Raw genomic sequence first — 23,902 nt, forward strand, 5'->3', positions numbered from 1 at the left:
GGAAATCAATGTCATTTGTGTTGCAATGCACAATTATTTTATATTTTTGATTGGATGTATTAAAACAGTTTTGTTCGACTTTCATACTTGGCGACTTTTTTTTACCTTTTTCTTACAATTATTTTAAGATACCACGAATATAGAACAGCGTAATCTGTACATTATACAAAAAAATAACAAACGCTAATATCTCATAAATTTAGAATCATGTTAACATAATGAATTTTCGTTTTTTGAGTATGAGGAACATATATTTCTAAAGTTTTGTTCAACATATTTTTGTTACAGCCTGCAGTATAACTCATTTACACGCATTTATACGTGTACATATTTTATCTGGCACCATTTTCAACACTTTTTTTGAAAAACATTTTTTAAATTATGAAATGTTAAACAATTATTCACCTAAACATTCTTCTTACGGAATAAACGCGTTTAGGTACACGTTATTTATACGTATATACATATTTTACATATAAATACATATAAATGTATAATACGTACAGCAACAATATTAATACGATGCACATAATACATGTTGCGTCTGCATAATACATGTACGGCTGGTGCGGTGCTGCGGTCGGAACGGAGCCCCGCAGTATAGCAGAGTGAGCAGAGTTCTGCCGCACGTGACGGAGACGCGGCCGCCATCTTGCGACGACAACGGGTCGTTCTGCCGGGCACGTTCGTTGCCGACGGGCACGGGCGTTTTACGACAGCGCGAAAGCTTCGGTCGCGCGGCGGTAGTTGCGGCACGTCACTCCGTGGCGACGTTACGTCGTTCGGTTGACTTGATCGTGGAGGAGCGGCTCCTCCTGGGCGTTTTGCGATACTCGGCCGGTGGGAGTGCTATCGCGTTATCGTCGCGACGGGGCTAATTGCGGCAATTTACGTCGTCGCCGGCGACAATAATAGCGGGACACGTCGCCTCTCTCGAGAGAGAGATAGAGAGAGAGAAAGAAAGAGAGAGAGCGTCGCGCGCCAACGTGTCTCTCGCCCCGCGGAGAAATCGCGACGGCACTTCCGCTTGTCCCGGGGACCGCACCGCCGGATGCGCGGAACGGGAGAGACGACAGTCGAGCCGGCGCTGGGTACGTACTGGTAATAACGTCATTATCGTCGGCGTATTGTTGCGGGAGCGACACAGCGACTCCGACTCCGGCTCCGGCTCCGGAGCGGCTTAGCAGATTGCAACGGGATTATTGTATGGAACTGGATGTTTATTTTATTTATCGAAATTTCTCGCCTCTGTCGTGTTCGAATTGAAGCTTTTTTTTGAAAATTAGATGAGCGCGTATGTCGATGTATAACCGTGGAAAAAATTAAATGAGATTGTCACTTGTTTTGGTTTTTTTTTTTTAGATTTTTGAATAATTTGCCGGTATTCTCTGTCACTTCCTGCTGTACGGAGAAAATAAATTTAAAAAAGGGGAAAAAATATTAGACGAAAACGCGACGCACTGTCGACGTTTGTAAATAATCGATTCGTTCATTGAATTGTATAGCGTATAGCTGTACGTCATCGATAATGTAACTGTGAATGATACTCGAGGCTGTGGCATGTGAAATAAAAAATGAGCTGAAATTCGGATCGTTTTTTTTTTCGTCACCGAATGTGCGAGTACAAAGTTACAAGCACGTCACTGTTCAAGAATGTAAATTGGGTCGCAACAGTCGCATGTGTGCGATTAGCAGCCGGAAGGTGGTTACAGGATGGTCCAAAAGGCTGGGCAAACGTCCTGTATTTACCTCTAGATTCGGCCTCGCTTTAATCCGGCACGAAATTAATTTTAAGCTTCTTCTCATTGATTTTTAATTGTATTCAATATAGCGTTATTACGTGGCATGTGTCCGTCTTATCGCAATTACATAAACGTTAATAAATTAATATTTTATCTCCCGTGTTACGCTTCTTTCTCAATGTGAATAGCGTTTTAGTCCTTCGTTGTCCAAATTATTTGTTGGACGCTCTATATATGATAAATGTGTGTTCAGTATCAAAATTTTTAAATTTAGTCGAGAATTTAGTTAAACGTTAAAAGTTTATAATTTAAAGATTAAATATGAAAACATATTAATTACGTATTTACAAATTGAAATTTTAAAGCGGAAATTTAAAATTTATGAGTTAAACGAGAGAGAACATATGTAATTTGTAAATGATAAATTTATTTGTATTTAATATTTCCGCGAAGCGGAAATAGGTTTCCATATATTTTTAAAGCAGCAAATCGGTTCAGGAGAACAAATAGGCATTAAAAAAGGAAACGTTATTAAAACCGGCGACTCTCGAAAGTTTTATATTCAAATAGAAAGTTAATATATCTGCAGGCTCCGTTTATTTATCGGCGCGGCTTGATATTAATGTCCGCCTGTTAACGTGCGCCGAATGTTGATGCATGAATTCGCGGCATAATTATCCCGAATTTCTGCGCAAGGAATACAACATTTTCATTTATGGCGCTAATTTGCATGCATTATGATTGTGTCGCGCTCGCAGTTGTTATCTGTATAACACGAGGAAATTGGATATATAACGCATTCATAAACCCGCATGTTAAACATGATCTATTGACTTTCATCACGCATCAGTAGGTATCGAGCGAGCCGAATGAACGAGGAAAGAGAGAGAAGAGTAGAGTGTACGTCTATTTTAATAATGCCCCGCGCCCCACCAAGATATTATTAAGCGCTAATTAAATTTACCGTAATGACAGCGTGTTTTTTTTTGCAAATTCGGCTGCCTCGCTCCGAGCATGTTTGAAGTCTACAATAGATGAAACTGGAGACTCGCGAGCCTTTCTTATATCAAGGCATCAAAGATAATGTTTCTCGGTAAATTGCAAGGCATGGAGTTAGGCGCACCGAGAGTTATCCCTTTTCACTTTTAAAGCATGGAAATGGCCCCGCACGTACGTAGTGTCTCGAATTAATTCCTCCTCTCTTCCATAGATTCCAACATCCGTCTAGTCTAATTTCTTCGCGACATCATATCGCGAATTGGGAAACATGCGCGGCATATTACAATGGCTCGATCATGGCTAGGATGTCTGTTCGGCGTCTTAGTACCGTCCGTGGTCTTTTATTTGTACCTGCTGTTGAACGGTAATTGCAACATTCGTCATATGCACTCGATTTCTCTTTAGTACTCAGAAAAGCATTCAGAGATCACATTGTTTCCAGTCCCCTCCGCGGAGATAGGCAAATCGAGCGTCGGAGGGAAGTGGCGATCGTTATCGATGGGGGCGGAGAGGTCGGATTTGCGGGCGGAAGATCGGTCGCAGTTAAAAAACAATTTCGAGGTAAAAGCGCTCGTAAACCTTATTCTTTCATCAGCGCCCGGCCACGTACAACAACGCGGCGAAATGATGTTCTACATTTTCAAGGTGAAATGCGACACGGTACACGTAGCCATGGTGTGCGCCGGATACAATTCAACCTTCGCCCTCGTAACCGTAGTGAAGTCCATTCTGTTTTATCGCACGAATCCGTTGCATTTTCATTTGCTCGTCGACGAAATTGCAAGGAAAACCCTTTCGACCCTGTTCCGAACGTGGGATTTGCCACATGGTTTGTACGCTTTTACGATAGGGCACGCACTATCTCTTTGTGACGCACACGGGAGCAGAAAAAACCTAATTTTTATCCCACGTCCGTGTTAACGTTGAGTACGATGTATAGAAAAAGCGAGAGAGAGAGAGAGAAAGAGAAAGAGAGAAAAAAATTACTTTTCTGACGTAAATATAACATGCATTTAATTGAATTTGTTAAATTTTCCAATATAGGTGCGCTCTCGCCAAGTTTGATTAAAATCGAGATTTTCAAAAGTAAAGAGTAAAAAATATTCCCTTTTTATATAATATACCGATAGCTTTTATATACCGGGTAATGCGTGTCACGAGCGAAATCGCGCGACAGATATACCTCTTTTTCGCCTCTGATCGCTCCGAGGGATTATTTTTAGTAAACGTAACGTTCTACGAGGCTGAGATTTGGGTGCCGAGGGTCTCGTGGATACCGAACAAGCACTATTCGGGGGTGTATGGTCTCTTGAAGTTAATCCTGCCGGACGCGATGCGCGAGGACAAAGTGCTCGTGCTGGACACGGACGTGACCGTCCTGACCGATATGTACCCGTTGTGGCGGATGTTCGAGGGATTCTCGGCCTGGCAGACCCTGGGCCTGGTCGAGAACCAGAGCAACTGGTACGTGAAGGCGTTATCGTACGGCCAGCGGCCGTGGCCGGCTCTGGGCCGCGGATTCAACACCGGCGTGATGCTGATGCACCTGCGACGTTTACGGGACGAAGGGTTCGCGAGGTCCTGGGAGAGCGTGACGAGACGGGTGTTGGGATACATACCGGAGACCAGCTTGGCCGATCAGGACGTGATAAACGCGGTGATCAACGAGCGGCCGAGTATCGTGTACAAGATAGAGTGTACCTGGAATATACAGCTGAGCGATCACACGATAAGTGACACGTGCTATCGCGACACGAATCGCATAAACGTACGTCCCATTGTAACTTCGATTGTACCGTCTCGTTCTCGTCTCGCGAGGGCGCAAATGGGAATCGATCAACCGAGCGCGTTCGTTTCACTTTTTAGATTCTCCATTGGAATTCTCCGCGAAAGCAAGACGTTCACAATAAGCACGTTAACGAGTTTCGAAAACTGCACCGGGTCTTCCTCGAGATGGACGGCAATCTATTGCGAAAGCGCTTATTCGGCTGCGACAAGCACGACAGCGCGCTTTCAGTGAGTTAAAAGAGATCCTATAAAATCTCCTGGTATTTCTTGTTCAATGCAAACGACTCTCTCGTCGCACGCGTATTTTTTTTCTTGTTTTTTTTTTTTTTTTTAGTACAACGAGTCGAGCCCGTGTCGAGAATTCGAAAAAGGCGCTGCCATTTTGTACCGTACGCATCCTTTCCTTCTCGAGTACGAATACAACGTGTACTCGCCGACGGATGTTGCTTTAGTCACTCAATGCAGCGTCGAAAGGATACCGCTATTGGAAGCGCTATCGAAACACTGGCCGGGGACTATAAGCGTCGTGCTTTACTTAACCGATGCGGAGGTCCAGAATTTCCTGGACTTCGTACGAGGCTCCGCGGATTTGCGTACGAGAAGGAACATCGCTTATCACGTCGTGTACAAAGACGGGGTGCGTCTTTTTGTGTTTCTAAAAAGTAACAGTGAATTTGTAATTTGATGCGGAATAAAAAAAAGGACGTAATTTCTAGATAAAAATTTTCGGAATTTAAAGAATTAAAGATATCACACTTCTTAAAGCTGTATTTTTTTTAATGACATGCCATTAAACTATGTGAATACTATAAAATTAAAATTTATATTACATTGCATTGGACTATTTCTAAAAATTCGATAACTGACTTCTCTTTTTACCCAAATTGTTACTTTTTATTCAGGATCTTTACCCTATCAATTATTTAAGAAACACTGCGATATCATACGTACCAACTCCATTCGTCTTCCAACTTGACGTCGACTTTTTGCCGCAATTTGGTCTGTATGAAAATATCATGAACTACATCAATCGATTAAATATCAACGAAAGGGACAAAGTAGCTCTGATCGTGCCAGCATTCGAAACCGAACGCTATAGGTAATTTTCCGCTGTCACAATATCGAAATAGATTGTTTTATCAAGAAAAAGTTGCCTCTTACAGGTTCACGTTCCCCGCCAACAAGGAGGAACTACTGAAATTTCTTAAACGCGGTATTTTGTACACGTTTCGCTATCACGTTTGGACACAAGGACACGCTGCCACGAATTACAGCTTTTGGCGAAATAGCACGGAGCCTTACCAAGTGCGTTGCGAAATCCGTAATTAAAAAAACTATCGGTGGAACCGGTTTGGGAACACTATATTAATACATTGTTAAAGATAAATAAGATAATTGATATATCTACATATATGTAAGAAAAACAAATATGCATAACGAATGGATCGTTGTAGGTTTCATGGGAGCCGGATTTCGAACCTTACATAGTAGTTTCGAAATCCGCTCCGCAATACGACACCAGATTTGTCGGATTTGGTTGGAATAAAGTTTCCTACGTGACCCATTTAACGGCACTAGATTATAAGTAAGTCGCAGTAATTTTATTCATTTGAATAATGAAATATCTATCTGACAATGAGTCTGATTAAGCGTAGCGCACGATTTAAATCGGAAACTAAAATTGTGTGCAGATACATCGTTTTACCGGATACCTTTATTATTCATCGACCTCATGCTCCTAGTTTAGACATCGGCAAATTTAGAACAGATTCTGTTTACAGAAGGTAATATAGCGTAAGATCTTTTATTTTAAAAATTTGTTAGGAGTCACAACGAAGCAGCTAGACGTCTGTCATACAAAATACAACCATCTTGTCTGGATTTCTATTCTAGTTATTTTTACAGATGTCTTAAAAAATTGAAGGATGAATTTGTCGAAGAGCTGGTGGCGAAATACGGTGAGACTGCACTGTCGAAACTAAAGAAAGAGACCAAAGAAGAGAAAACTTAAGAAATTATATAATTTTAACATTTTAAGATAAGAACTCATTATATACATATTTGTACTGATTACCTGTGTAGTATGAGAATAATTATGAAAAATCTGTATTGCAGCTATTTTCTTAACAAAAATATACATCCTTTTAAATAAAACATGCGTTATTTATTTATCAATTCCAAATAACAACAATAAAGATATCTGAAAAACAGGTGGTAAAAATGGATCAGATTTGGGGTCGGGAAATATTTATTAAAATTTAACCCATATATTTAGTGGAGTGTACAGAGTGGTGCTTTCAGTACATTATTGTAATATTACAATCACACTAAATATTTCATTTATAAAATATGTATAATATTTACAGCGCCAGTATGTTAATACATTGTACATATGAATCATAATCGCGGCCGAAAATTTATATTTAAACCACTGAAAATTGAGACATTCATTACAAGGCAAGGTATCTTTTTCATAAATAATTACAGTAATGACGACAATAATGGCGGTATTAGTAACTGTATAGCGTAAATATAATCATCATAGCAATACCTTAAAAAATAAAATAATATTAATAAAATAAAAATAATATATTATCTAATAAAATAAAAATATAATATAATATTAAAAGTAGTAATGGAATAGTAAAATCAATAGTAAAAATAATAGTACAAATAGGTAAGAATACATTAGTAGGAATAGGAATAACGGTAAAAATATTCCGTTAACAATGATGAAATTTTTCCCTCGATCGTCGATACTTCTAACGCATAATGGAATCTGGCATAAAACGCGGATATTACATTTCGGATTAAGATTATTATCTACAACATACGACACGCAGATATAAATCATTTACATTCACATTATCATTCCGACTTACATATCTGGATAAAAACATTTTTCGATCCTCTTACTTCTCTTAACTCCCACAATCTCGCAAGTACTCTCGTCCGGGATACGAAATTGCGTCAATAAAATATTATTTCCCCTTTTGATTCGCGATTCATGATGATGCAGTAGAGAAATGCTCGTTGCGCACGAGTTAGCCAGATGCGGTCCTTAGGCGACATTATAGAGTTCAACAGAATTATTATCCATATAAGCAACGTATTCGCATTTTCGTGCAACAGCTTTGTATGCTCTTATTTTACTTGTACACGTCACATTCTTTCTTCATCGAGATTTAGCGCCATTCGACACGGCAATTAGGCAGTTTTAACAGTTATTTATGCGCTAGGCGAAGAACTTATCAACTAAACAACGATCGTTCTGTAACAAGTAATAATGGGAGCAAACGAATCTAGTTCGATTGGCTTCAATCGATGTCAATGATAATTATTTACGTTTCACACGTAAGTTTCACTGTACAAATATATATGGATTAACGAATTATTTCTTAGAAAAGGAACAGTTTTCCATAGCGTATTTCGTATCAAAGTTAACTTAGGCAAAATTCACGATGGCGTTGCGCGTCATTTCGCATAACAAATTCAATTTCTCTTCTATCGAGCAGCAACGAGAAGACTGCGTCCATAAAGTACGTAAAATCAGAAGACGTTACCCTAATTCTAAGGTTGTCAGTCTTGAGAGACGAATAATTAAGTCATTTACCGAATATTTTTGCACACTATAAAAAAATAATAATATAAATTTGTGTATGTGTGCGTGTTATAAAAATCCAATATATAGAAGGAATTCGCAAGCGGAAAATCTGCTCAGAATATTTCTACGTACTTGTGTCAGGAATGCATATAATTTAAAGACGCATATAATCTAAAGAATTCATGTCTTTTCTGTAAATGTCTTGTTTAAACCTTACTTGAGATTTGAGGAAACAGAACTGCAATGTGCACAGCTTGCTGGAATATGTGTAAACATCTCATATGTCGCAATTGTAGAGCACAAAATTATCCCCCACGGAATGTTGCAATAAGTGCAAAATGCTAAGTATTTGATACGCATTAGGTCTGTATGAACGATTTCACCGAACTATACTCTACAAAACGCACGCGTCGTATAAAAAGTGTTCTAATTAGATCCACAAATAATTGCTCGGAAGATTGTAAGTTGGACTGATCTATTGGACGGTACCTTCGATTGACCGCTCATTGGCAGAGAGTGAAGCGTCATATCGTAAATTTAATATGTTCACGTTTATCGTTTCGTGTATGTACAAGCAAACGTTTGTACGTAAGAAATCGAAAGTGAAAAAAAAACTGGTATTGATTTTAAAATTATGTTCAAAATATTGTGTTCAATATTTTATCAAATTTAATCAACAGTTTCATTGAAATCATAACAGCTAATCTGAATTGCATCTGATTAAAAACATTTAATAATTTTAGTGACCAATGGTATTAAAATTATATAAACGATGTTAATGAAATGCGCGAGATATGCGAATATATTAAAATTACTGAAATGACGCCACCACTATTAATTTCGACAAAAATTTTGACCGAGTCAAGCTCTGTGTGTGGCGCGTACAAATGGGAGCCGGTCTAAATGAGCTTGCTTGTGCCAGTCGTAAATTACCCCATTTTAATGTAAATTACCGTTACACTTCGCGAGCACGTACAAATCGAAGGGAGCATTGGAAGCGAGGAGTGTGCGTGCACGATATTTGAAATATCACGCAAACGACATTGCGTTATAGTTGGCAGTTGGATAGATAATTGAGCGCTGAGAATTCGCGATGCAACATCGCGATATCCTGAAAGTGTTTAATGACGTCGGTTTTTTTCGTTCGCTGTAAAATCGCGTTTTTAATTTCGCCCCCGATAACGTATTTCAGTCCAGGGCAATGCTGCCCTTTTTGCTCCGACAATAAACGGTGAATTACGTATCTTGGAAAACGTAATTATAGCAGACCAAAAATCTTCGACAAACGAAAATTGGAATATCTCGAATAAATCGAGAACGATTTAAAATATATCCACATGCGTTTTTACATTACGTATAAAAGTAAAAAAAGAATCGTGGATTTGAACGTTCGATTGCTTCGTTGACATTTAAAGGGTTTTTATTTGAGAATCTCGGTTATCCTCGAATAAAAAAAAAGCTCGTTGTCAAGAATTAATAAGTTCCTTGTTACGAGAGCGAGAGCAGGCTTCGTACAGAAGATACGTGCGGTCGATCGCATTCGAAATAGACGAGAGATAGGTGTTACCCGGTTTCCGTGATCGATCGATCGGCGTCGAACATCCACGGCGCGGGACGCATATAGGTGAGACGGGGTTTCGCAATCGCAATTCGGGAATACGCTTGGCGACAATCAATAAATTATCCCCGATGCCTGGTATGACGTACGTACATTCGCTTCGTTAACTGTCGGATGCGCGCAGCACTTTCCCACAGTGTTAAACGGAACGTGCGCCGATGGATCTCACGTTACCCTCCATCGCAAATGTGTCCGAAGGGTTTGAATGGTGGGTATCGACAAACGAGATCGATTCTCTCTGGTAATTGGCCGAGTGAGACGCCGGGACGTGGGAGAAAGGCGCACAATGCAAAATACAAAATTACAAAAATATACTCGTGGCGCCGGTAACGACCGGACCCCGTGCCGTGCGGCTTTCCATCGTGTATCATTTATTCATTTACAATATGGTACGGATAGGGTGCGATTTAAAGGAGGGGGAAAAGAGAGAGAGATAGAGAGAGAGAAAAGGAGTGTATGTACATGGCACGGCACGGCGGTCGAGTTGGGCGAGCCGCGACTCTGCTAGGCCGCTGAAAATACTGTTCTCCGATGTTCTCCGATTGTGCAAGCTCGATTTTTCGCGCGCGCTCGTCGAAAGCGCGGCTTCCTTTTTTTCTCCTCATTTGTACATACACGACACATTCGGGCCGTTGAATGGAACAGCGCTACGGGTCTATACGAGTAAGAAAAAATACGGGGAAAAAAACGATGTTCCAAACGCGTAACATTGATTCGACGATCACGAAGAAACGCAGGGTGAGAAAAATGGATGTCGTGGGATGGAAAAATCGGTTGGCACTGGCCTACGAGAAACCGGGAACGTTTCTCAGGCTGTCGCGGCGCATCGCGACTGAACATTTTTCTCGCACGAGAGCTAGATGGTAACACGCCGCAATAAGTCGCCGAGCTTGTCGATCGCGGCGGCGCAGCGAAAAATCGAGGTGACACGACCGCGCTGCTATTTTCTCCGCCGCGTCTCACCCGGCCGTCCTCTTTGCGCCCGAGCCGTAGCCGTCAGGCGCTTAATACTGTTTGGCGTAATCCGGGCATGGAGAGGCCCGGTTTTTTTTGGGTTCTCGGCGACCGTCGCACTTTATGCGTCCGTGAATCGAAGTCGAAGAACCATTAGGGTTTGAAAGCCCTAAAAAAAAGAAGAACACAAGAAAAGAATTGAAAACAATCTATTCCGCGAAATTAGCTAAACATTTGTATCAACGATTCGAATAAAATTCATGTAACATCCCAAAACGAGGGACTTTGATCGTCGGGGTAACCCAAAATGACCTGGAGACGCCGTCGAGAGATCCGGGAAGAGTTTTCTTTTCTGTAAAAGCGTTCGAGTTCCCTGGAAACCTTTAGCAGGGAGATAGGGTTTGGAATGCGCAAAATGACTAAACCTTTCTTTTTCATTTAAATCTAAGCGGCATTAAAGGAATCTTTACTTTAATTCACGTTCGAGGTACCGAGGTATTTAATAAATCGAAACTTCCTCGTGCAATCGTACGGGGATAGAAGCGTCTCGCTGCAGAGTTTACCGTCGAGATAAAGTGCATCTCTTCTCAGGTGCTTCGTATATATCGCGACACGATTCCGCATGATGCATTTATGGAGTAGGAGCCGGCCGTGTTTTGCCTGAACAGCGGCTGATCCCAGTCGCTGCCGAGAAACAAGGGTACGGATTGATGGAGAGCATCCCTTAAATTCAAGTGTCGTTCGACGGTGAGTCAAGTTCGCGTCGGGATTCATTCAAAATGCGTTTTCTCGCTACGAGAAATCCGCCGCCGCCGTCGCGCAATCGCAACAAGTTGTATATAATCGCGTCCCCGAAATCCCTGCTAAAGCCAGAGAAAGGGAAACGTTAATCTCCCGGATAAAAAGGTAACAAAAGCATAAAGAGTGGATGGGTTGCCGGCGATAAATTCGCAGTTAAAGAACGTTCCCTACCTACCCTTACCTCAGTGAAATATCGCCAACGGGCGAAAAGCGGCTCTCCATGTGTGTGTGTGGGTGGTGGTAACCGCACGTAGAGCCAGTCCTCTTATCACGATGTATCGCGGCCAGATGTTTCGCGCGGGAACGGAACCGGCGAATCGACAGCGTTAACCAGCGCGGCGGATAATGGACGCGCCGCAAAGAGGGACCACTTGTACTCATATTGCGGAAATCGCGTCGCGATGGAAGAGAAGAGGGGGGGGGGGGAAAGAGAGAAACGAGCTCGAATGAGTTTCCCGTTTCGAAGAGACATTAACTTCTATGCGAAAGAAAAATGCGTCGCCTGGGCTGTGCGCGCGACAAGTCGCCGCTCCGACGAGTCACATGTTTTCCAGTTTCAAGGAGAGGTACGATTTATCGGCCATCAGGTATTCGGGTCCATAAGTCCGAACGCGCTCGCTCGTCGATGATATATAGCTCGCATGGACATTCTACTTTATACGATATATTGTCGTCGATGGTAGAATCGCAGCGATCGAATGTATCTCTAAAATGGGGACGCGCTGAATTCTGTTCCTCACTCCGCGTTTACGACACGTCGTAATGTCGTCATCTTTTTAAATTATGTCCGTCCCGACAATTCGTCCGCGTTACATCGCGCCATCCTTTTGACGACTCGCAATCGGCGTCCACTCGCACAAGCGTATATATACGCTCTGGTCAATAATTTTTACGCGCGGATCCGGATATTATGCGCGAATATGCCGGAGTAGTTAACAATCGAGCTGTAATTGTTGCTAATTGGAACGCACCACGCGTAACGTTCAATTAATTTGAAGTCCCGAAGTGAATTTGGAGTCCGTAGAGGAGTACATATAGTATATGTATATACACATTAAACTGGTCTTTTTTTTTTAGTGTTATTCATGGTCAGCACGATGGTGATAAACGGAGACCAATCGGCCAGCGACGCCAAATTGGCCTCGTTTACAAAATGCGCTGTTATTCATCCCTGGTCATCCTGGCGATAATGAATTACACGAATTTCAAAGGTCGCGATACTCGTGCAATTAGCATCGACAGAAATAAACGCGCGGATATGTCACTTAGATTTTTTTTACTGTACACCATTTTAATGTACTTCGCAATACGTTTTTTACAACTTCCAACACGCGTCGAGTGTCATCGCAGCACTTACATCTACTATAGATTTATACAATTGCCGTAATAGATATTATCCATTTAACGTAATACAAAGTGGCACCGTTATATAGGGTAGCATAGGGTATTCCGTACTGCGTTAACGATATTTGTAGAGATACTGCCGATCGGTTCGCCGCTATAAATATCGCAAGCGATACCTGTTGCTAATTTTAGGATACAAACGTCGCTGATGGAATATGGGATACCTCTACGCGGGTACGAGCACGGTCTAACGATGCGCTTACAGAAGGAGAAGGGACACAGATCATTACGTCGTTCGACGTAAGCTTAGCATGAGAGTTCGGTGTCGCTTGCGAATGCAACAAGTCCTGCTACAATTCGATGCAGGCGTCGGAATTTCAATGTTTTAAAAAAGAAACGCGCGACAGGCGTATAACAGCTAGATAGATTCTTAACAATGTTAAATTCTCATCATGTTTACCGCGTAAATGTAACATGTGCAAAACGTTGCCTTTGCCTGAAACCTTAACACTTCCCTTTTATACACGCGAATCGTGCCGTAACGATCGCGATTTCCCATTATGGGGGTTAACCCGGTTAACACGAATAGAAGACGAATTTCACTGGTATCGCTCTTCGCGGAACGACTCGCGTTCAGTACTTTCCAGTTGCTTCATGCTTCGCGTAAATTTCACACAAAACGCGAATAGGTTTTCGCCTTATCGACTAATACCGGCGGCAATGTCCGGAACCTTATTCACATTTATCACGTTATCACCTCACGGCGCGTGGCAAGCGTCAAATAAAACGCTAAAGGAACTTGATGAAAAAAAAAAAGGAAAAATAAAAAAGATACGTGGAAGGAGACGAGGGATGAGGAAGGCGGACCCGTTTTTTGACGATCGGATCGTTCAGAAAACAACTCATGCGGATCACGATTTACTGGTTTTCGAATACCTCGGATGCTCCGTAACGTTCAATAAATAACTTACAAGATAACTTACAGGAAGGAGGAAAGTTGAGGAACGGGGAATAGGTGACACGAATGTCCGGTCGGCGTGTCCATCTCTATAAATCGTCATCGTCTGCGATTTCGGCCGTCGAAATCACCTGTATCCATCCGTTCAAGTCCTAAAAGTTCAGGTCCTTCCAGAGTCCCCTCGTACATTTCGTTCATCCTCCAGACCGCGATTCGTCGAACGAAGTGGAAGTCCCGCGCGTGCGAGACGCGCGTCTCGAAAGGCACTACCGGTTTATTGTAAGTGTGGTCACGCACGCCCCATCCTGGCGCACTACAACCAATCGTCCTCATTGCGGACGATGCCCATGGTATCATACTTCCGTGCCGTCTTCGCCCTCGTCCTCGTACAGCGTCGGTCCGTTGGCGGATTTCTTCTTGGGTTTCGGCGGCGGTCTCGGCGGTACCTTTCTGCCGAGGGTGTTGCTGTTGGCGGCCTGTTGTTGCTGCTGTTGCTGATGCTGCTGCTGCGGTTGCGTCAGTAGCGGATGACCGCCGTTCACGCTCTCGTCCGCCAACTTGAGCGGCCACTCGGCCGCGCCTTCCGGCGCCGCCCGATCCAACGCCCCGGCCAAAATGTTCGGGGTGCTACGTTGGATCGTGCCGTAGTGCGAACCCCCCGGCGTGCTCGGTAGTGGCCGGCCTCTCATGGACGAGGGTGCCGGTTCCGGGCTTTTGTTGAGCGACAGCATCGAGCTGCCGTCCGCCGTGGTACGTAGACCCAGATTGTCGTACACCGGCTCGAGGACATCGTTCGGCGACGTCGGGGGTCCGCTGCTCCAGCTAGGCGCTCGCGGTCGTCGCGGGATCGTCACGTAGCCGTGACGCGGTAACACCGGCGCCATCGATGACGACGACGACGACGGCCCGAGACCGTACGGCGTGACGCTGCGGCTGTGCGGCAGCGTCTTGAAGGCGGCCGGGTGATACTGGCCTGACGTCGGCGAGCCGTACGACGGGGCCGTCGTCGTCGTCGCCGTCGCCGGTGTTATCACGTGTTGACTAGGCAGACGCGTGCTGTCGGGCGCCGTTGACGCCTGGCTAGTCGGCGATGCGCCGCGACCGCCGGAGAAGGCCAGCAGGTCCGGCGGATATTGTCGGTAGTGGTAACCGGCACCACCGCGCGGCAACGTACCCCCGCCGCCACCGCCGCCGCCGCCGCTGCCGCTTCCGCTGCCACCCCCGTCGAGTTCCGGCGTGGCCCGTTCGTGATCCCTCTCGTCGTCGCCTATGCCGCCGCCTACCCCGCCGACGACACCGCTCCCGACACCGTCAGCTGCGAGAACATGAACAAAAGAGAAGGACGAACGTTAAAAAAGAAAATCTAAGTGAGGTCGAGAAAAAAAAACCAGGAAGAAAAAAAAAGATCGCGCGCGAGAGGCTGGACGCCGCGAGTGGTGAGTAAAGACAGCATCGCCAGGACGTTGCCTTCGTACGATCCACGATATTAGGGTATTATCCCCGCCGACCAGCGTGGACGAGTGCTTTTAATCCGATTGGGTCGTGATACGATCGTAATCGGGAAAGAGCGCTTTGTCGATTTAACTGAAAAATATAACTGCATTTCCTGAGCGTCGTCGGTCAACCGTACGCCTGGCGCTACGTCGCGTCGTGCCGCTTCGAAGTTCTCTTAATCCTCGTAAAGTTGACTGAATATTCCTCTAAGATTCGGATCGCGTTAAAGTGCTGGTCGTAAATTTTTTTTCTCTACACAGTGTTCCAGATTCATAGAAATTTGATCGAGTGCCATACAAGTCCCTGCGTAATCTCGTAATCTCGAAAAATATCTCATTAATGATGACACGCAAGTCTACACACGCAACATGCTTCTTGGCGGACCTTATTGTCGTCATTACTTTTGCAATTATATATTACAGCGATTTACTATTGCAACTCTCGTAATTGATTCTCGCGTCGGAAGCTAGAAATTAAAATCTGCTCCGTTCTTATCTACAGAAAATAGTATTCCTAAAAGGATTGATATCAGTGGTCGAACACGGATATGACGAATGTGTTCGCGCCGTGTCGTAGCGCGAATGTTATATTAAGGGGTGCCTGATGTATTATAAGCGTCCCTAACGGATCTTCATTAGTCTCCTAGCCGCCACTTGACGGACTCTCCTTACCTTAAGATCGATGGCACCTGGTCGGACAATTCTCTCGCATATGATAGTCCGCGCTCGGCACGGAACGAATCGATTTACGATTACACGCACACACATGCATACACGCTATTTGTACATTACATAAGCGACATATAGCGGTCGTTTGCCGCTCGGTGGGCGGGGGGGGGGGGGGAGAATATTACCCCGACGAAATGACGGATGTTCCGCGCGACTCGTTAAGAATCATATCGGCCACCCTCGTCGGTGAAAATTCCGCTCGATCTTGGATCAACGTCCGCGAATACGCGGTCGGTCTCGAGATAAATCGCTCGTTGAAGCTAGTGTAAGGTAGTTTCTCGCTAGCACCTAGCCACGCACTGTTTAGTAATATAGGCTGTGTACTGACCGAAAACCGAGTCGTTGTCGAGCAACGTGCGATTCAACTCCGTCATCTCCGTACCGTGCGACGTCACTGAGGGCGTCTCGTAACGCCTCGGCGGCTTCACGACCGGATTGATAGTTGTGATCAGGGACTTCTCCTGTTCGCCGAGACCGTGATGCTCCAGGGACGCCGCCTCGAGGCCCTTCTCGTCATGCCTGATGCGGCGACGACGGCAATAGCACACGCAAAGCACTACCGTGACGATCAGCAGACACAACGCGGTGACGCCCAGCCCGATGGCGAGCGGCAGGCTGATGAAGCTCTCCCTGCTGCCCAAAGCGTCGCCCACGATGGCCAGTGTCACGTTTCTCTCGGCTTCGCCGCCCGGGCTTTTTGCGTGGCAGACGTAATCACCCTTGTCGGAGGGCATCGCGTCGATAATGGTGAGATTCAACCATTCTTGGCTCACTGAGAATATGTATCCTCTATCGTTGTTCGGGCGTTTGATGAGTTTGTTTAAAACGCGATTACGATGTTTCCATGATAACTGAAACAGACATGTGCGATGTTTCATAGTGCGGTAGCACAAAGAAGTCCTGGTGCAATAATAAAAACAAAAATTTGAGATGTATATTATATATTAGGGTATTTACGAAATATTTGGACAAACTTCTAGAGCGTATTCCTTACGTCAAAATAAAAAATAAGTTTATATAAACCCACAATAAAAAATGAGTGATTGCGAAACAAAGCTTACGTTAATGTTATTATTAAATAATCGTAGGTAAACATTAGTTTACTTTATTTTGACGCGAGGAATACGCCCTAGAAGTTTATCCAAGTATTTCGTAAACATCCTGTATACAAGAACTGTTAAATAAAATGGCAAGATTGGTATTACACCGTATTTCTTTTCTGTGTATTTTTAACAGATTAGATTTTTATTTAATAGATTAATTTCAATTTAATTGCAACATTATTATATCGTGTGTATATGCCTGTACGAAAATGCAATTACCTGAGGGGGTGGGATTCCCGATCCCCTGCACGAGAGCGTCACGTCTCCTTTGCCCATCTCGATTTTCGTTGCCGGGCCGATGGCAGTGATTTTCGGTCTGCATGCGAACTCGTCACTGCTAACTTCGTCCCACATCTTGCCGGCCATGTGGGGCGGTTGCTGGCAAGTGGTTGGCTTGGTGTACAACGTACGCTCGATCGCCCAGTCGCGGAACCTTTTGAGATTGCAGTTGCAGTTCCACGGATTATTCCGGAGCTCGAGACTGGTGAGCTTGAGGCTCTCGAAGCTCTGTAGGTGCAGAGTGCTGAAGTTATTCCCGTCCAACGCGAGGGTTTTCAAACCGGGAACATTACGAAACGTGTTCTCCTCGATCTGATTCAGTCTGTTCTCGGACAGCATCACTCTCTGCAGGAAAGTGAGATTGAAGAACAGGCTGTTCTCCAGCGTCCTCAGCTTGTTTTGATCGAGCAGCAGCACTCGCAGCCGTTGAGTCTCGTAGAAAGTGCCCGGATGCAGGGTGCGGATATTGTTGCCCGACAGATCGATCTCGATGATGATCTTGAGGCTGTTGAACGCGTCCACGTGAATCGACTCGATGCCGCATTCGCGCAACGCCAGCTTATGCAGATTCACCAGATTGACGCGGCTGAACGCGTTATGTATGAGGCGAGTTATGCGATTGCCGGTCAAATCGAGATTCTGGATCTCGGGCGAGAGGTCCCCCGGCACCTCCGTGAGGTTCTGCTTAATGCACTCGGCGGTCTTCTTGCCGGACACCCATTTGCACTTGCACGCCGACGAGCACTGCATCCAGTCCTCCTGGCCTTGACACAGGGCGACCGTAAGCGCCGCGCAGAGCAGCCACCGGCCCGCCGTTCTCGGTATCATCTCGGAGGAATCCTGTTAATAGCAGAAACGTGCGCGATGACGTTAGAACGTGACTGCGGTACTGCGACCGCGGAACTTACTTAGCCGAGCGTAGTTGCATGCATGATAGCGGAGTTTCGTCTTTTGGGATATTCCGCCGGAGAGAAATATGCAACATGTAACTAATATATTCCAGTTACGGCTTAATATTTACCAACGCACGCAACTAGCTGCCGGGTTTTATATACGTGTATTCACCTCGTTATTGATAGTTGAACGCGGGATGTGGATCATTGTTTAATTACACGATCGAATAATCATATTACCGTGTACTCGCGCGGCTGGAATTAATTATTACTAAATAATACGCGGCGCTTAATAATTTTGAATAATTTGTACGCCATACAAATATCCCGTACGCTATTTGACACTTTTAGTTATTGTACGTTGGGATAATTGCCCATGACTGTCACTGAGCAAATTACCCCGACGTACAACGATTTTCCGATAATAAATGCCGTCATGTAATTTTATATAAAATGGATAAAATGAGATAGGTACGTAAGGTATTTCGACTCTCAACGCCTTTCGTACTTTGAAATCGAATTCGCTTGACGTATGCGTCTAGCTTTAAATATATACCGCTCTTTCTTACAACGGTATAAGTTGCTTGTGCGAACAGCGCAAAGTTGTTTCGTGGCTCGCCGTAGAACAAGGCTTTCCACGCTAAACTCGACTTTCCATGTTATCGAACAAGTCTGGCTATGTCTGAGACAGTTTGGTGCCATCGGAGACCTCCGGGATTTTCTTCGTCTCCACGGCCGGTTCCGTCTTCCTCGCTCTCGCATTCCCACGAGCCTGCCTTTCCTTTATTTTTGTTAGTCAACGCCGCTAATCTCAGAGCACGACGGGACACCCTGCCGAGAACTGTTGGCAATTTAGCTTAATACCGTTACAGCGCGTCGCGCTTTCTCCGACGCCGGCGTTGTCGTGTCGACGCGTCGCCGAAGTTAAATTAATACAGCACGACGATTAAAACAAGTTTCACTCCTTTTATTATCGTCGTGGAGTCCGAGATTGTGCATCAAATTAGCCTTTCCGCCGACGAGCGGCGCAGCACAATTCATTCCGGATCTCCCTACGGGCTCGAATCGGCGAGTGAGAGAAAGTGTCCGAGCTACAACGTCCTGATAAAAGAATCGAATATATCTCGAAACGACATTCCGAAACGATTTAGAAATAGAACGCGATTCTAAATTCGTACATTTAATCCTAGCATAAGCTATTTTATGCATCTCGTTCCTCAAATTTCGTTTCACGACAAACTTTACGCAGGTTTCAAACTTATATATATATATATATATATATATATATATATATATATATATATATATATTCAGTCGAGTCGAAATTGAAACGTTCGTGAAAGACCGAAACGGCTAAAAATTAAATATGATTTAATCTTGCTCCAGAACCAACGCGACGATCATCGCGAATTCTGATTTACTATCAATAATTAAAATTGCGTATTTCGCCCGTTTCGAATTGTACGAAAGCAAATGGCGTGTCACGGTGGGTTAACGTTGTCGGGAAACAAAGAGAAATTCGCCGAAGATCGCGGCCGGGATCCATCGGGAAACTCGTTCCGGTGGGAACCATGCGCGCCGTTGTAGATTTTCCGACAACTTTCCGCGTATACATGCTCTTCGCGCGGCGAACTTTTTGAAGTCTCCGTCCACAAGAGCGTCCGCGGTCACTGCACTCGCCCGGTAGCCCCGAGGATTTTATTGTCCCGGCCGCGAGAGAGCAGTTCTTTTGAGCTCGATCGCCGATCCTGCGCCACCGAGGTCAGAATACATATGTACCGAGCGTGTCGTTCCTTTAAAACCGACACGCATGTTTCAGAGCCCTTTCTTTGCCCGCGTGGTTTTAGATCTCAAGCTAAAACAGCGCTCTTTGAACCACGACATGCTTGCACGGCATGTGTACGGCTTTACGACACGCGCGCGGAGCGTTTTCTCTTCCGTGAAATATATTCCAGGAGGAAAGACATGTACGGTGAGTTAATATTACGTTGGCAAAACCAGACGAGAGACGCTGAAAGACGATATTTCGTATGACGTATGCGTCGAGCTTCGATTCGTACATCCGTCTCGCTGTTGCGCTCCGGTGCGGCCTCACGTTCGCGGCGGCGATCCTGTTCCCTCGATCCTAGTCGCGCTATCGATCGACCGCATTTGACTTGTAAATAACTAGGTGAGCCAACGAGGATACGGGGAAAGAGTGGAGGAGGTTTGTGTATACGGACCGGAGCGGCTTTTAGCCCGGATGAACGATGGATGAAACGAGCCGAGTGTCCTTTGGCGGCGCGTGTATCGTGCCCGGAAGGAACCTCCCACCCGTGTCTCGTCGCGGGGGGACGCGGAAACGCGGAAGTTGCTCGACGGGGACGTGTGCGTGTCCGGCACCGTTCGCGTGCCACGCAGAAAAAAAAGGTATCGAGCGGAGAGCAGCGAGAGAGAAAGAGGGAGAGATAGAGCGACGGCGGGATAGGCGGTCAACTCTTTCCGCGGGGCGGAATTTCAAATTCGAACACCCTCTATCAATCAAGAGCGTTCCGTTCCCGGAGGGTAACGGCAAGTATGCCCTGTTGCTCCTATACAAATTTCATCAATCATGCGAGCCAGCACACACACCGGAGGCGGTGGTTATCCTGCCGGATCTCTCCTGCCCCGTCCTATATTTTCGCACGTGAAATAAGGTCTCGCGAAACACACTGAGCGGACCGATGATTGGCGGATGTTAAACGATCGGTACGACGAGTGGGTGGGCGGAGATCGCGCGATGTTTATAAATGACTTTCGAAAGCGGCAGTTACGATGGTTACGATGCAGCTTTCGCTTGCGGAAGCTACGCGTAAATATGGGGTGTTTAAGAAGAAGAAAGGAAAAAAGAGCGCCCAAGCGCGAACAGTGTCAAGATTTTTCTTTTTTTTTTTATCACGAAGCGATCGCGCAAGTAAGACGCAGATTACCGTAAGTGATTCGCAGCCGTGAGTTTTCGGGAACTTTGCGCTTCCTCGCGAAAGTGCAGTAATTTAATTTGTAATTTGCGAGGAAGGAGGAACACGCGCAATACCGTTGCCCGTTTCCTGCGGGGGCAAACTTTTTCCCGGCGGAAATAAGGATTATTGAACGACGACGACGGCCGCACAGCCGTCTTCCGAGAATATCAAAGAAGTTATGGCGGACGGATTTATACGTGTTATATGTACTTTGAGATAACGCTTGAAGCGAGGGACTGAGAACGTGGACCGAGACTTCGACGAGAAAAACGCTCATGTATAGCGTGCTCCATTGAAACTTCTCAGAGAGAAGTCTCTCCCTCTCTGTTTCTCTCGTCGTTGGAGGCGCTTAAACGTAATAACGAAATATCGCGAGCAACTTTTTGTTAAATTACCTGGTCGTGATACAAATGGCCGTGAGGCGAAAAGGAGAATCTCGTTTTCGATGCAATCGCGCCGTACAAAGTGAGTTTAAAGTTATTATTGTGACCTCCGGCTTGACTTAGTTACGGAAACATTGTCTAACTAACTAAGAATCCTTATCCCGCGGTTTACACATTGTTGCTCAAACGCGCTTTTGCGCTGGTCTACAATGTCGACATTCTGAATATTTTTATTCCTTATGACGAGGTTTAATTTCGTAAATCTAGGAGAATACAATAATTTTACCATTAATCTCATTTTTGCAAAGAAACAATAAAATAAAAAAATTATATATAGAGGAAAGTCCCCTATTATGAGATAGGCTCTTAATATGCGACAGCGAGGTTTCTACTAAACTAATAGGCCCTGCCTGTTGGTTCCACCATGAACTTATTGCCCTTGGGGTAAAACCTATTTAGTGGAAAATTCATTGTTTGATCGTGCGTGTAGTCGTTGCAGCGAAAAAAATTATAAAATTGGATGTTGTCAAGTGCCATGAATCTGAGTCTTTAAACCTTGTTTATTATATAATTAATAAATATTTGGCAATAAGTTCTGCATGCAGTGATAGAGTAAGGTCGTATTAATAAGAAAATACGGGATATGTTGAGTTGCTCAATTGTAGAGATTAGATTTGGTGATCGCAAAACCGCAAGGCGTGGTGCTCGTAACATGAGATACTCAGGGTACTCCTGGGTTGCTGGAGTATGAAAGTTATTGTATAGTAATAAAAGAAGAGAAAATACTATATTGACGTTAAGGGAAGGTTTATACAAATTTATAAGACTGTGCTGACCTTGATTTGAGAGGGAAGAGTGGAGGGGGAAGATTAGGTACAATATTGAGTATAAGTATATAGGTTTACGATTGTTGCAAATATGGTTCTCCATTACATTTGTCTTTCAAATCTTTAAATAAAGTTTTTTAATTGCAATATCATGTATTTTGCACTTTATTAGCGATTTCCCGGGGTCTCTCATATTAGGAGCACACTTTTTCGATTTTGCCGAAAGCTCATTTTTCACATTTTTCTAATTCCCTTCAAAATGACCTACTATATTTTTCAATTCTGCCCATAGACTTCCGGCAATCACACAAAATAGATATAGTATCTCATAATCGGGTACTTTCCTCTCTCTCTCTCTCTCTATATATATATATATATATATATATATATATATATATATATATATATGTATATACATACACATTTATTAATATTACATATATAAAATATATATAAATAATAAAAATTATAAATATAAATAACCAAGATAGAAAATTAATTATGTTATTTCTTCTCTATTCTCTATTATTTGAAGAGGAAGACGTGGCTATTTCCAGCCTCAGACTAGGAAATTTAATTAGAGGATGCGTGATGCGTGACAGATTGTTATGTATCATCCGGAGTCATTCAAGACTTTACGGTTCAGCGAGAGCAAATAACGTGGCTTCAATGTGCTTATGTCTGGAATCAGGTTTATTTATTCAGCTGATCCTAGTTTCATCGCGCGAAATTACGCGTATTAAGTAGGCTGCAGATCTGGCGCGTTCGATAAATATTGACTAGACGTCGAGATCAGGCATTGCATCAAATACGAATTACGTGAATGCGACGACGCGGTAATTGCATGCGGATGATATAATAATACACGATATAATAACGCTTTATATTAGAGACAGTCAGCTTTGACAGCGGCTGTAATCAATTTGCGCGAGGAGAAACGAACGAGTTTAGTCAATCGTACCGCTGCGCTGGATCGGTTCCGGAGAAAAACGCGGTGTTTTCTGTGAATTATCGGGAGGGGTACTGTTTTCATTACGCCGGGTCACCGCGCAACGACGGGGGCACCATCGTAATCGACTTTCTAATTATAACGCGGCGCTCGCTGGCGCTCTCGGATGGTGGCGCGTGAACTCTCGACCGAGGTCACTTTTTCCCCGATAAGTCGTTAATAGTTAATTAGCGGGGAATAAGGACGGAGTCGTTAGCCCGTTCTATCATTGACTGCCGGGGACGCCACTGGAATCGCGAATTAGTAGTAGTATTTCACGATTTTATCTTTGCGTTAAGAGTATATGTTGTTGCAAACTGAATAGGGGTCACGTGCATAATTTAATGTGGATAATTTTAACCATTAGTAAAATATTATGAGCACGCGCAAAAAAATGAAAGATACATCGTATTCGTTTCTC

General features: G+C 44.2%; 2 protein-coding genes across 6 annotated transcripts in view; one reads left to right on the forward strand and one right to left on the reverse strand.

Annotated features, from left to right (window-relative positions):
• The first annotated feature begins 469 nt into the window (after positions 1 to 469).
• On the forward strand, positions 470 to 7,120 carry LOC112459700 (LARGE xylosyl- and glucuronyltransferase 2-like). 3 transcript variants are annotated; one of them, XM_025023960.1, is made up of 12 exons: positions 472 to 1,091; positions 2,953 to 3,105; positions 3,184 to 3,302; positions 3,387 to 3,570; positions 3,965 to 4,509; positions 4,608 to 4,757; positions 4,864 to 5,166; positions 5,432 to 5,628; positions 5,693 to 5,834; positions 5,984 to 6,114; positions 6,221 to 6,313; positions 6,435 to 7,120. In XM_025023960.1, exons 2-12 carry the CDS (start codon positions 3,027 to 3,029, stop codon positions 6,538 to 6,540), a joined length of 2,049 nt encoding a protein of 682 aa, XP_024879728.1. In that variant the 5' UTR covers positions 472 to 1,091; positions 2,953 to 3,026; the 3' UTR covers positions 6,541 to 7,120. The 3 variants fall into 3 exon arrangements, with proteins under 3 accessions (XP_024879725.1, XP_024879728.1, XP_024879726.1); XM_025023957.1 differs by having other exon boundaries at positions 470 to 1,091; positions 3,184 to 3,570; XM_025023958.1 differs by lacking the exon at positions 472 to 1,091 and having other exon boundaries at positions 2,112 to 3,105; positions 3,184 to 3,570.
• Positions 7,121 to 7,166: 46 nt separating this feature from the next.
• LOC112459681 overlaps positions 7,167 to 23,902 on the reverse strand; it is a 92,905-nt gene continuing 76,169 nt past the window's right edge. For all 3 annotated transcript variants that reach the window (XM_025023927.1, XM_025023924.1, XM_025023926.1), the window contains 3 exons: positions 17,353 to 18,252; positions 16,359 to 16,881; positions 7,167 to 15,123 (listed from right to left, as the gene is read on the reverse strand). In XM_025023927.1, coding sequence (XP_024879695.1) covers positions 14,162 to 15,123; positions 16,359 to 16,881; positions 17,353 to 18,240 — 2,373 coding nt within the window. In that variant the 5' untranslated portion in view covers positions 18,241 to 18,252 and the 3' untranslated portion in view covers positions 7,167 to 14,161. The remainder of the gene's footprint in view (positions 15,124 to 16,358; positions 16,882 to 17,352; positions 18,253 to 23,902) is intronic.

The sequence above is a fragment of the Temnothorax curvispinosus genome, unplaced genomic scaffold (assembly GCF_003070985.1).
Source record: "Temnothorax curvispinosus isolate PA1 unplaced genomic scaffold, ASM307098v1 QBEX01010053.1, whole genome shotgun sequence".
Taxonomy (NCBI): domain Eukaryota; kingdom Metazoa; phylum Arthropoda; class Insecta; order Hymenoptera; family Formicidae; genus Temnothorax; species Temnothorax curvispinosus.